The sequence below is a fragment of the Microcaecilia unicolor genome, chromosome 2 (assembly GCF_901765095.1).
Source record: "Microcaecilia unicolor chromosome 2, aMicUni1.1, whole genome shotgun sequence".
NCBI classification, from domain to species: Eukaryota; Metazoa; Chordata; class Amphibia; order Gymnophiona; family Siphonopidae; genus Microcaecilia; species Microcaecilia unicolor.
The window spans coordinates 326,970,938-326,984,094 of NC_044032.1; the positions used below are offsets into that span (position 1 = coordinate 326,970,938).

General features: G+C 45.9%; 1 protein-coding gene across 1 annotated transcript in view; it reads right to left on the minus strand.

Annotated features, from left to right (window-relative positions):
* DNAH6 (dynein axonemal heavy chain 6) overlaps nucleotides 1-13,157 on the minus strand; it is a 2,906,060-nt gene that overhangs the window by 1,843,827 nt on the left and 1,049,076 nt on the right. The window contains exons 34-35 of the mRNA XM_030192089.1: nucleotides 5,639-5,787; nucleotides 5,242-5,349 (exon numbers count right to left, since the gene is read on the minus strand). Coding sequence (XP_030047949.1) covers nucleotides 5,242-5,349; nucleotides 5,639-5,787 — 257 coding nt within the window. The remainder of the gene's footprint in view (nucleotides 1-5,241; nucleotides 5,350-5,638; nucleotides 5,788-13,157) is intronic.

The window sequence follows — 13,157 nt, forward strand, 5'->3', positions numbered from 1 at the left end:
TGTACAGCTGGTAAGACTGAATTTTGGACACGAGCATAGAGGACTGATAGGCCTTCCTCCCAAAAGAGTCCAGGGTTCTAGATTCTCGTCCCGGCGGCGCAGAGACAAAATCTCTAGAACTCCTGGCTCTCTTGAGAGCGGAATCCACAACCATAGAATCGTGAGGTAACTGTGTCCTCATCAACTCAGGTTCTCTGTGAATCCGATATTGGGGCTCAGCTTTTTTGGAAATGGTGGGATTAGTTAGTGGTTTCATCCAGTTCCTAAGTAATGTCTCCTTAAGGACATTATGCAAAGGGACAGTGGATGACTCCTTAGGTGGCGAAGGATAGTCAAGGACCTCGAGCATCTCAGTCCTGGGCTCATCCACAGACATTTCCCGGACAAATGAAGAGAAAGAAAGACTCTCCAGGGGAGAAAGCTTTCTTTCTGGTGAAGGAGTAGGATAAGAGGAAAGACCACAAGACTCCTCAGAAGAGAAATATCTAGGATCCTCCTCTTCCTCCCACGAGGCACCCTCCTCGGTGTCGGACAATAGTTCTCTGACTGCAGTCCGAAACCGGGCCCGTCTTGACTCCGAGGGACCACATCCTCGATGACGACGTCGAGAGGTTGATTCCCGTGCCGGCGGCGATGAAGCTCCCTCCAACGATGTTGACAGGGAGTCAACCTGAGTGGCAGCCGAAGCCGGGCGTCAAAAACCTCACCGCAGGCGGAGAGCCAGCTGCCACTTCCATCAATGGTACCGAGGGCGCAAGCACCCCCGGTACCAGAACAGACTGACACAGCAGCCCTTCCAGAAGACCTGGGAGAATGGCTCGGATGCGCTCGTCCAGAGTCTCTGCCGGGAAAGGCTGTGGGGCCGGTGCAGGAGTCGGAGGCAGAATCTGCAAAGGGCGAGGACGCGGTACCGGGCTGTCCGAGGACCGACATCTCTTGAATGGAGGGTGAGCGATCCTCCCGGCGTCAACGCTTCACGGGTGCTGAATCCTTCGACGCCCCGGAGCTCTCGGTACCATGTCTGGAAAGAGACCGATGACAATGCTTCTTAGCCTTCGCTCGAGGCACGTCATCAGTACTCCTCGGTACTGACAAGGAGGATGTGGAATCCACACGCCTCCTAGGGGTCGGGTCCAAAAGTGGTCAGTCCCATTGGGCCTGCACAGCAGGAGTCTTCGAGGCAGGTGGAGACCCACTCGATGGCTCACTGCTCCCAGCGTGTGGTGGTCTCCGGACATCCATTACCTGCGCTCCCAATGTCAATGCCATCTCCGGTGCCGACATCGACACCACCGACCTCGGTACCAATGTCGACATCAAAGTCCCAGGTAAAGCTCCAAACAGACGGTCCCGCTGAGCTTGTCTTGACGCCTGTGTCCGCTTTTTAAGGCCAAGACACAACTTACACACGTCTGGGCGATGGTCGGGCTCAAGGCACTGAATACACCACGAGTGGGGGTCGGTACCTGAGATTGCCCGGTTGCACCGAGCGCACTTCTTGAAGCCGCTGGGAATCCTCGATGTCATGGACAGAAAAATACGGGCGGCGTAGTCAATGTTCTTGATGGTGCCAAAAAGAAGGGCACAAAAATGAGAAACGTGTAAGCGCGGCCTAAAGAGGGCCACGACGGAAACGTTTTTTTTTTTTTTTTTTTTTAGAAAAAACAGCTCAACCAGAGCGAAAAGTGAAAGAAAAAGCGGAAAAAACGCGAAAAAACGAAGGCTCTTTTCAGGGAACATGGAGAGAGACCACAAGCAGTCACTCCCTTATCGCGGAAAGAAAAGAACTGATCGGGACTCTCGCGCGAAGGGCGAGAAGATGGCTGCGCACGCTCGAAGGCTCTAGCAAACTTTTGTTGCTAGGAAGATTTCCGTTCCTCGGGGCCATAGGCAGTCGGTGGCCCAACTGTTTGGGGAGGCTAAAGGGGGTGGGGTTAGGGGTGGAGCTTAAATCCATAATTGTCTGATAACACACAGAAAAATAAATACAAATAAAAGTCACAATTAATACCTTTTATTAAATTTAGATATTAGATATGTATCATATGTCAAAGAATAAAGTGGTTGCTCAAAGCATATTCTAAGCACAATCGCTCAACTGCAAAACACTGTGCACAACTTTGTGCAAAAACACACTCAGAACCTTACTGTACCATAAATATTACACTGGGCAGAACCTAATACACCAATATACCACCCATACGGAAAATGCAGACCGTCAACAATATGAAACAAGGGATCATAACATCACAATTCTCATGTAGAGCCACAAAACACCCTAATTCATGTTTAATGTGGGATGAAATGCCATAAATAAATAAATAAATATAAACTTTTAATGTTCAGCACCTGATTCGCAAAGTGGACATATTCCAAACACTATAATGAAAATAAAATGATATTTTCTACCTTTGTTGTCTGGTGACTTCTTCTATTCATGCTGGCTCAGTATCTGATTCTGTTGCTATCTGTCCTCAGTGCAGGTCAGGAAGTCATCCTCGTTAAATATCTTCCTGGCAACCCAGGACACCTCCAGCCAACCACCCCTCTCCCAGCAGTAAAGTAAACAAATTAAACCATAAACCAATTTCTACAACTGGTTACACACAAGGCTAGAGGGCTTTCTGTCACATCTCAGAAAGAGTTTTACTCTTAAGATTTTATCATTGCATAAACCTAAGACATTTTAGCAAATTAAGACTTCTAATAGGGCATTCCAACACTGCTGTTTTTCTTTTTCCCCTTGCATTAGCGCCCATGACAATTATTTTATGTACCTTGAAGGGCTGTAAGTTAATCACAGTTAATTCTGCAATGAATGCATCAATTATTAATCATGATTTTTTTTAAAATTAATCACGATTTAAAAAATTATCACGTTTCAGCATCTCCTATCAAATCCAAACATCTCTTCTGCTTTCTTCCACTCCCAATCCCTGTCCTCGATGCAATCTGATATCTTTTGTCTCACCCACAATATAACATCACCCCCTCCCCCCAGTGCCAGTCTACCTTAAAAGTGGTTTTCTGTTGATCCCTGGCAGCAGCAGCATTGCATATACACTGCCTGCAGCCTGTTCCAAAGCTTTTCCTCTGACATGCTGCCAAGGAGGTTTAATGATGGGAGATGGCCAGATGTCACAAGGCTGAAGCCAGTCTCCACCCACTCCACCCAAGGAGGTTTTAATTCTCCCCAATGCAGCCTCCGCCTACTGGCTTCAGACCACATAATGGGCCAGTTAAGCTCATGTTGTTTCCTGTTATCAAACATCCATGTATACCACCCATGCAGAAACAGAACGTGATGTCAGAGGAGGTAGGATGGGCCAGAAGGAAAGCTACAGAATAGGCCAGTTATATTCCTATGGGCTGCATGGCATTTAGCATAAGCTAATCATTAGCACACACTAAATCCCCTAGCTCCTTTTGTCATTTTGTGACCGCAAAATGATTATGCTGGCTGGATAAGTACTCCCTCCCTTTCTTCTCTCAATTAAACAGCGAGGAGTAGGGGAAATCCCACAACTGGCTCTATTGTTTTTTGTCACTTAGTGGATAATTCTATACTTGGGTACCTAAATAGTGTCTCCAACACTCAAGAATTACCCCCCACAACAGCCTTGCCACCCCATAAACTGCCCTATCCCAAAGACCTACACCCTTACTATTGCCACATTACCCCACAAACTGCCCCATCACCAAATGTTACCCCCCTGCAACTGCCATACCACTCTATATACTACTGCAACACCCAAAAATATCCCCTGCATTTGTCAAACTACCCTGAAATTGCCCCACCCCAAAGCTAAGCCCTGCAAATTGCCATTCAAAACCCAACTATCCCACTAGCCTATAAACTGCCCACTCCCCCAAAACTACCACCACACAGCTACTCTACCACCCTGCAAACTGCCTCACCCCCTAAAAACTAAGCCCTCACAACTGCTCCATCATTCCACAATATACCCCACACTCAACAACTATCTTTCCCGCAACAGATACTATACCATACAAACTGTCCCAACCACAAAAATTACCCTATTGCAACTTCCCATGACCAAGAGCTCCAGCCCAAAACTATTCTCCCAGAATTACCCCTATATACTCCAAACTGTCAACACCTGGCAAGTGCCCCCCATAGTACACAATATATGTCCAGCATGCACACAACAAACAACACCACACACTCAAAATACACACACCACATACTCAAATACATACAGACCCACAGATAAACACAGAGAATGCAAATAATTTCCTAATACTTTATTTCATTTTCCTTTTTCTACTTCAAGAATCATACAGTTTTCTTATTAGTTGCTATATATATATATTGCAAAGTAACATCTATTGCTGTGAGCAGGGCCACTACTGCAGTACCGAGAAGCTGCCAAAAGAGGTAGCAGCAGCCATTTTCTGGATGCTGCCACTAGGGGCAGGGGGAGTTGCTCCAACCCCATCACTAGACCACCAGGGCTTGAAGGTAGGCCTAGAGGCCTTCTTCCATTTGGTTATAATTAGCAATATTGTTTTTGCTGATGCTATGAATTCCCATTATCTAATCTATCCAGCCTCTTTCCTTTGTAACTAGCAGCAGATACTGAAGGTAGGATCTAGTCAATGAGAAGGCAGTGGGAGCAGAGCACTGGAAGGCAGCTCTAGTCAAAGGAAGGGAGAAGGTGATTTGGAAGATGTTTCTGTACTTTAGAAGTAAAGCTTCTGCATGCAGTGGAAGTGGAAAGAAATGAATCCAGCCAAAAAATGCCCCAATACATATCTATGGAAGAAACAGCTTATCTATGGAAGAAATAGCTCAAACAGAGTGAAGGACTGACCTAGTGGTTAGAGCACCGGTCCTAATATCTAGAGGTGCCTTATTCAAATCCCACTGCTGCTCATTGTGATCTTGGGCAAGTCACTTAACCCTGCATTGCCTCAGGTACAAACTTAAATTGTAAGCCCGACAGGGAAATACCCAGTGTACCTGAATGTAACTCACCTTGAGCTACTATTGAAAAAGGTGTGAGCAAAATCCAAATAAATAAGTAGCTGCAGCATACATTCATTGATTCACTGTAGCACAGTGATTAAGGATTGCTTTTTTCAAACCACCTTTCCCTCTCATCTCCACTCCTGAACCCAGTCACACACAAATACCCACCAATCTCCTCCCATACCATGTATTTACATGCAGAGGGTTTGGGACGATAACAACAACAATAGAATAATATATTAGTGTACCTGAATAGATCGGCATCATCTGCAAGAAATTTAGGTAGGTTTGAGTCTCGCAAAGCTCTGATTAACACCACATCCTCATCTAAATTTGGGTTCTGTCTTTTCAAAGACCTAAATTAATAATAGCAACATAAAAATGCTTCTCGACACACATTCAAAAAGATTAGCAATCTCAACATAATTTTTACATAATGTACCTATCATATACATATATTTTTATTTCAAAGATAGCATATATCTGATTCCACAGTGAAGGGTAAATAAATATACATGTTTATAAGAATAAATGATAGGAAATATCATTATAACATGTCATTTAAATAAAAAAATAATTTTAACTTAAAACTAATTTAAACAATATTAATAATAATTTCAAGACTCAAGAAATGTATCTTCTTACCCAGCCATGACAAGCACAGATTTGACCGCTCGCATACCAAAGTCATAGTGATCTTGTTGAGAAAGCTGCTCACTGCATAGCTTATACATTTGAGTCATCTTTCTTGCAAGAACTTTACTGGATTCAAAGCCTTCAGAATACAAAATTACCTGCAAAAGGTAAAATACAATTTGACATTCATATTACCATGGGTTTTATTTACAGACCAAAAGGAAGCTGACCAGGGGAATGGGCACACGGGTCAGAGGCAGGAGCAGGCAGCACAAAGAACCAAATCAATTCCACACACAATCAGGCGGAAGCAAGAAGGAGTGGGAATGACTGACCACACTAATGAACCAGGATGACAGCAGCAAGTCCTTTATTAAATCAGTGGATAAGTAGTAAACATGCAGACCCGACAAGGGTCGTGCTTCAGCTGTAAAGCCTTCCTCAGGAGTCTTTAGGGTACAGTAACCGCCTTATTTTCGAAAGAGAAAGACGCCCATATTTCGACCCAAATCGGGAGATGGGCGTCTTTCTCCCGTGGGCGCCCAAATCAGTATAATCGAAAGCCGATTTTGGGCGTCTTCAACTGCAATTTGTCGCGGAAACGGCCAAAGTTGATGGGGGCGTGTCGGAGGCATGGTGAAGGCGGGACTGGGGCGTGTTTATCAGCCGAGGAGAGATGGGCGTCCTCGGCCGATAATCGAAAAAAGAAAGGTGTTTTTAGCGCGAATTTGGGTCACTTTTTTTGGACCCCTTTTTTTCATGAACAAGTCCCACAAAAGTGCCCTAAATGACCAGATGACCACCAGAGGGAATCGGAGATGACCACACCTGACTCCCCCAGTGGTCACTAACCCCCCTCCCACCCAAAAAAAAACAACTTAAAAATTTTTTTTTCCAGCCTGTATGCCAGACTCAAATGTCATACCCAGCTCCATCACAGCAGTATGCAGGTCCCTAGAGCAGTTGTTAGTGGGTGCAGTGGACTTCAGCCAGGTGGACCCAGGCCCATCCCCCCCACCTGTTACACTTGTGGTGGTAAATGGGAGCCCTCCAAACCGCCCCCAAAACCCACTGTACCCACATCTAGGTGCCCCCCTTCAGCCATAAGTGCTATGCTAATGGTGTAGAGTTGTGGGGAGTAGGTTTTGGGGGGGATTTGGGGGCTCAGCACCCAAGGGAAGGGACCTATGTACTTCAGAGGTAGTTAACTTTTTTTTTAAATTGTTACAAGTGCCCCCTAGGGTGCCCGGTTGGTGTCCTGGCATGTGAGGGGGACCAGTGCACTATGAATCCTGGCCCCTCCCACGACCCAATGCCTTGGATTTGGTCATTTTTGAGCTGGACACCTTCAGTTTCCATTATCGCTGAAAAATGAAACCGCCCAGCTCAAATCCGATGCATTTGGCTGGCACAAACCATATTATCGGAAAAAAGATGGACGCCCATTTTTTCCGAAAATACGGTTTGTCCCGCCCCTTCACGTATCCGTTCTCGGAGATAGACACCCATGGAGATGGCCATTCACGTTCAATTATGCCCCTATAAGTGTGCACATCTTAAGTACAAAGTCACATCAAAACAAATTTTATCCTCTCAATACACTCAGTGACCATGGCGGTCATGAACTCAAAAGACACTACAAACAATGTAGCACAAATGGAAACAGACAGGAGCAACAGGAGAAGAGGGGCTGTATTAGAAGTAGTGTCCTTTCTCTGCTTCAGGATCATCCCTCCTCTCCTCTTCCCTGCAGGCTGCCTGGAAGGGAGGGACTGAAACAAAATAACCCTGCAGTGTGAAAAGAATTGCTGGAACTGAGTTCTACACTGTTCCTCCACAAATTAGGTTCTGTGTATTACACAATTACACATACAATGCGAAGATACATACCTGTAGCAGGTATTCTCTGAGGACAGCAGGCTGATTGTTCTCACATGTGGGTCGACGTCCGGGAATCAGCAATTTTGCAAGCAAAAAATGTAAAAAGTTTGCCACAACATTCTGGTGCGCGAACCGCGCGCAACGCGCATGCGTGGACAACTTCCCTCCCATCACGCGAGCGTTCCCGCTCATTTTAATCAAAAAGCAAATAACAAACAAACAACAACTCCAAAGCGGAGATGGGCGGATTTGTGAGAACAATCAGCCTGCTGTCCTCGGAGAATACCTGCTACAGGTATGTATCTTCGCTTTCTCCGAGGACAAGCAGGCTGCTTGTTCTCACATGTGGGGTATCCCTAGCCTCCAGGCTTACTCAAAACAATGAACACTGGTCAATTGGGCCTCGCAACGGCGAGAACATAACAGAGATTGACCTGAAACCATAAAATGGTCTAAGGTTTGGCAATTAAAATTCAATGCGAAGAAATGCAAAGTGATGCACTTAGGGAGTAGAAATCCAAGAGAGGCATATGTGTTAGGTGGTGAGAGTCTGCTAGGTATGGATGGGGAGAGGGATCTTGGGGTGATAGTATCTGAGGATCTGAAGGCGATGAAACAGTGTGTCAAGGCGGTGGCAGTAGCTAGAAGGTTACTAGGCTGTATAGAGAGAGGTGTGACCAGCAGAAGAAAAGAGGTGCTGATGCCCCTGTACAAGTCGTTGGTGAGGCCCCCCCTGGAGTATTGTGTTCAGTTTTGGAGGCCGTATCTTGCTAAGGATGTAAAAAGAATTGAAGCGGTGCAAAGAAAAGCTACGAGGATGGTATGGGATTTGCGTTACAAGACGTATGAGGAGAGGAAAGAAGAAACAGGGGTGATATGATACAGATGTTCAAATATTTGAAAGGTATTAATCCGCAAACAAACCTTTTCCAGAGATGGGAAGGCGGTAGAACGAGAAGGCATGAAATGAGATTGAAGGGGGGCAGACTCAAGAAGAATGTCAGGAAGTATTTCTTCACGGAGAGGGTAGTGGATGCTTGGAATGCCCTCCCACGAAAGGTGGTGGAGATGAAAACGGTAACGGAATTCAAACATGCGTGGGATAAACATAAAGGAATCCTTTGCAGAAGGAAGGGATCCTCAGGAGCTTAGCCTAGAATGGGTGGCAGAGCTGGTGGTTGGGAGGCGGGGCTAGTGCTGGGCAGACTTATACGGTCTGTGCCGGGGCTGGTAGTTGGGCGGTGGGGATAGTGCTGGGCAGACTTATACGGTCTGTGCCAGAGCTGGTGGTGGGAGGCAGGGATAGTGCTGGGCACACTTATACGGTCTGTGCCAGAGCTGGTGGTGGGAGGCGGGACTGGTAGTTGGGAGGCGGGGATAGTGCTGGGCAGACATAGGGTCTGTGCCAGAGCTGGTGGTGGGAGGCGGGGTTGGTGGTTGGGAGGCGGGAGGCGGGGATAGGGCTGGCCAGACTTATGCGGTCTGTGCACTGAAGAGGACAGTACAAATAAAAAAGTAGCACATATGAATTTATCTTCTTGGGCAGACGGAATGGACCGTGCAGGTCTTTATCTGCCATCATCTACTATGTTTACTATGTTTAACTAACTGAGAGTGCAGCCTGGAACAGAACAAAAACGGGTCTAGTGGGGTGGAGTTGGATTCTAAACCACAAACAGATTCTGCAGCACTGACTGCCCAAACCGACTGTCTCATCTGGTATCCTGCTGGAGGCAGTAGTGAGATGTGAATGTGTGGACTGATGACCACGTTGCAGCCTTGCAAATCTCCTCAATGGAGGCTGACTTTAAGAGAGCCACTGATGCAGCCATGGCTCTAACATTGTAAGCCGTGACATGGTCCTCAAGAGTCAGCCCAGCTTGGGCGTAAGTGAAGGATATGCAATCTGCTAGCCAACTGGAGATTGTGCATTTTCCAATGGCGACTCCCCTCCTGCTGGGATCAAAAGAAACAAACAACTGGGCGGACTGTCTAAAGGGCTTTGTCCGCTCCACCTAAAAGACCAATGCTCTCTTGCAATCCAAGGTGTGCAAACTGCTTTTGCAAGGGCGGGTATGAGGACGGGGAAAAAATGCTGGCAAGACAATTGACTGATTCAGATGGAACTCCGACACCACCTTCGGCAAGAATTTAGGGTGCATGTGGAGGATTACTCTATTATGATGAAACTTAGTATAGGGAGCATGGGCTACCAAGGCTTGAAGCTCACTGACTCTACGAGCTGAACTAACTGCCACCAAGAAAATGACCCTCCAGGTCAAATACTTCAGATGGCAGGAATTCAGTGGCTCAAAAGGAGGTTTCATTAGTTGGGTGAGAACGACATTGAGATCCCATGATAATGGTGGAGGTCTGACAGGGGGCTTTGCGGTTCTTGTTTGTAGTGGTGCTATTTTGTTTAATATGCTTCTGCATCTGTTGTCCCAGTCTAGGAGATAGTGTTTCGAGTCCGTTTGAGCAAGTGGTTGAGAAAATAAAGGCTAAAGAGTTGGCGTTCCAGAAATACAGAAAAACTCAAGAAAAGGAACACATGAAGGAATACCGGATGAAACTGAAAGAAGCCAAGAGAGAGATACGACTGGCAAAAGCGCAAGCAGAAGAACAAATGGCTAGAAATGTAAGAAGGGGTGACAAAAATTTCTTTAGGTATATTAGTGAAAGGAGAATGACTAAAAAGGGAATTGTGAGAATAAAAGATACTGCGAACCGCTATGTGGAAAATGATGAAGAAAAAGCAAATTTGCTAAATAGATACTTTTGTTCTGTTTTCACAGAAGAAAATCCTGGAGAAGGACTCCGATGGACTGGAAATAGTACAAATGAGTATGAAGTAGATACAGCACCATTCACAGAAGAAAGTGTGTATCAACAACTTGAAAAGCTAAAGGTGGACAAAGCCATGGGACCAGATGGGATCCACCCCAGGATATTGAGGGAGCTCAGAGAGGATTTGGCGGGTCCTCTTAAAAGATTTGTTTAATATATCCTTGCAGACGGGAAAGGTTCCAAGGGATTGGAGAATGGCAGAGGTGGTCCCTCTTCACAAAAGTGGTGATAGGGAAGAAGCTGGAAACTACAGGCCGGTAAGCCTCACTTTGGTTATTGGAAAAGTAATGGAAGCGAGGCTGAAGGAAAGGATAGTGAATTTCCTGGAAGCAAATAAGTTGCAAGATCCGAGACAACATGGTTTTACCAAAGGGAAATCGTGCCAAACGAATCTCATTGAGTTCTTTGATTGGGTGACAGAATTGAATCAGGGACGAGCTATGGACGTAATCTACTTAGATTTCAGCAAACGTTTTGACACGGTTCCCCACAGGAGGCTCTTAAATAAACTGGATGGGCTGAAGATAGGACCTGAAGTGGTGAACTGGATTAGGAACTGGTTGACGGACAGACTCCAGAGGGTGGTGGTGAATGGAATTCACACGGAGGAGGGAAAGGTGAGTAGTGGAGTGCCTCAGGGATCGGTGCTGGGGCCGATTCTGTTCAATATATTTGTGAGTGACATTGCCGAAGGGTTAGAAGGTAAAGTTTGCCTATTTGCGGATGATACTAAGATCTGTAACAGAGTGGACACCCGGGAGGGAGTGGAAAACATGAAAAAGGATCTGAAGAAGCTAGAAGAATGGTCTAAGTTTTGGCAATTAAAATTCAATGCGAAGAAATGCAAAGTGATGCACTTAGGGAATAGAAATCCACGGGAGACGTATGTGTTAGGCGGGGAGAGTCTGATAGGTACGGGCGGAGAGAGGGATCTTGGGGTGATAGTATCTGAGTATTTGAAGGCGACGAAACAGTGTGAAGGCGGTGGCCGTAGCTAGAAGGTTGTTAGGCTGTATAGAGAGAGGTGTGACCAGCAGAAGAAAGGGGGTGTTGATGCCCCTGTATAAGTTGTTGGTGAGGCCCCACCTGGAGTATTGTGTTCAGTTTTGGAGGCCGTATCTTGTTAAGGATGTAAAAAGAATTGAAGCGGTGCAAAGAAAAGCTACGAGAATGGTATGGGATTTGCGTTACAAGACGTATGAGGAGAGACTTGCTGAACTAAACATGTATACTCTGGAGGAAAGGAGAAACAGGGGTGATATGATACAGACGTTCAAATATTTGAAAGGTATTAATCCGTAAACGAACCTTTTCCAGAGATGGGAAGATGGTAGAACGAGAGGATATGAAATGAGACTGAAGGGGGGCAGACTCAAGAAAAATGTCAGGAAGTATTTTTTCACGGAGAGAGTAGTGGATGCTTGGAATGCCCTCCCGCAGGAGGTGGTGGAAATGAAAACGGTAACGGAATTCAAACATGCGTGGGATAAGCATAAAGGAATCCTGTGCCGAAGGAATGGATCCTCAGGAGCTTAGGCAAGATTGGGAGGCGGGGCTGGTGATAGGGAGGTAGGGATAGTGCTGGGAAGACTTATACGGTCTGTGCCAGAGCCGGTGGTGGGAAGCGGGACTGGTGGTTGGGCGATGGGGATAGTGCTGGGCAGACTTATACGGTCTGTGCCAGAGCCGGTGGTTGGGAGGCGGGGCTGGTGGTTGGGAGGCGAAGATAGAGCTGGGCAGACTTATACGGTCTGTGCCCTGAAGAGCACAGGTACAAATCAAAGTAGGGTATACACAAAAAGTAGCACATATAAGTTATCTTGTTGGGCAGACTGGATGGACTGTGCAGGTCTTTTTCTGCCGTCATCTACCATGTTACTATCCATTCGTTTTTGTAGATCTGTTGCCTGAATGTTACAGGGTCAATTTGGCCTCTCGTGGTGTAGGTTGTGCGTTCTTTGTTGTGGTATGAACCTTTTTTTCACCACTGTAGGGATAGGTTTAATTTGTGGTGGTCTGACCATGGTATGACCGTCCATTTTGTACCTGTTAGTATTATGTTTAAGTCTGTGGACAGTTTGTGTGTGATGAGGTCGAGTGTGTGTCCTATGACATGGGTGGCTTGCATATTTGGTCAGTTGAGGTCCCATAGTTGGAGGAAATCCTTGCATTCACGTGTATTGGTTGAGTTAGAATCTTCTAGGTGTAGGTTTATGTCCCCCTATTATAAGTAGGTTGGAGTTAGATACACAGGTATTCGATATGAAATCCATGAAGTGTGGTTGGCATTCATGCCAGTTGCCTGGTGGTCTATAAAACAAGACCACGTTTAGGTAGTCAAGCAAGGTTGTATGGTGGATTCTAACTGAGGCGATTTCAAGTTGGGGTGTTATGGACTCGGCTGTTGTTGTTACGGTGAAGTGGGATCTATGGATTAGTGCTATGCCTCCTCCTCTTTTTTCTTTTCTTGTTCAGTGAGTGATTTTGTAGCCTGGAGGGCATAAATCTAAAATTATGGGGTCCTTATGATCATGGATCCAGGTTTTACTGATGAATAGTAGGTTGAGTTTGTCTGCCATGATCCAGTCTGTTATTATTGTTGTTTTGTTGACTACTGATCTGGCGTTTGTGTAACCCACTTGAATTGTTTGGTAAGGGTCAGCTAGGTTCGAAGTTGTGTTGATTTTTGTTAGTTGTGGTGTGGGTTTGTTGTGTCCTTTCTTTCCTTTGTATTGATTTCGTCCGCATATAGTAGTTCTTCCATTGTTTTGGTTGTTGTTGTTTCGGTAAGATGTATTGT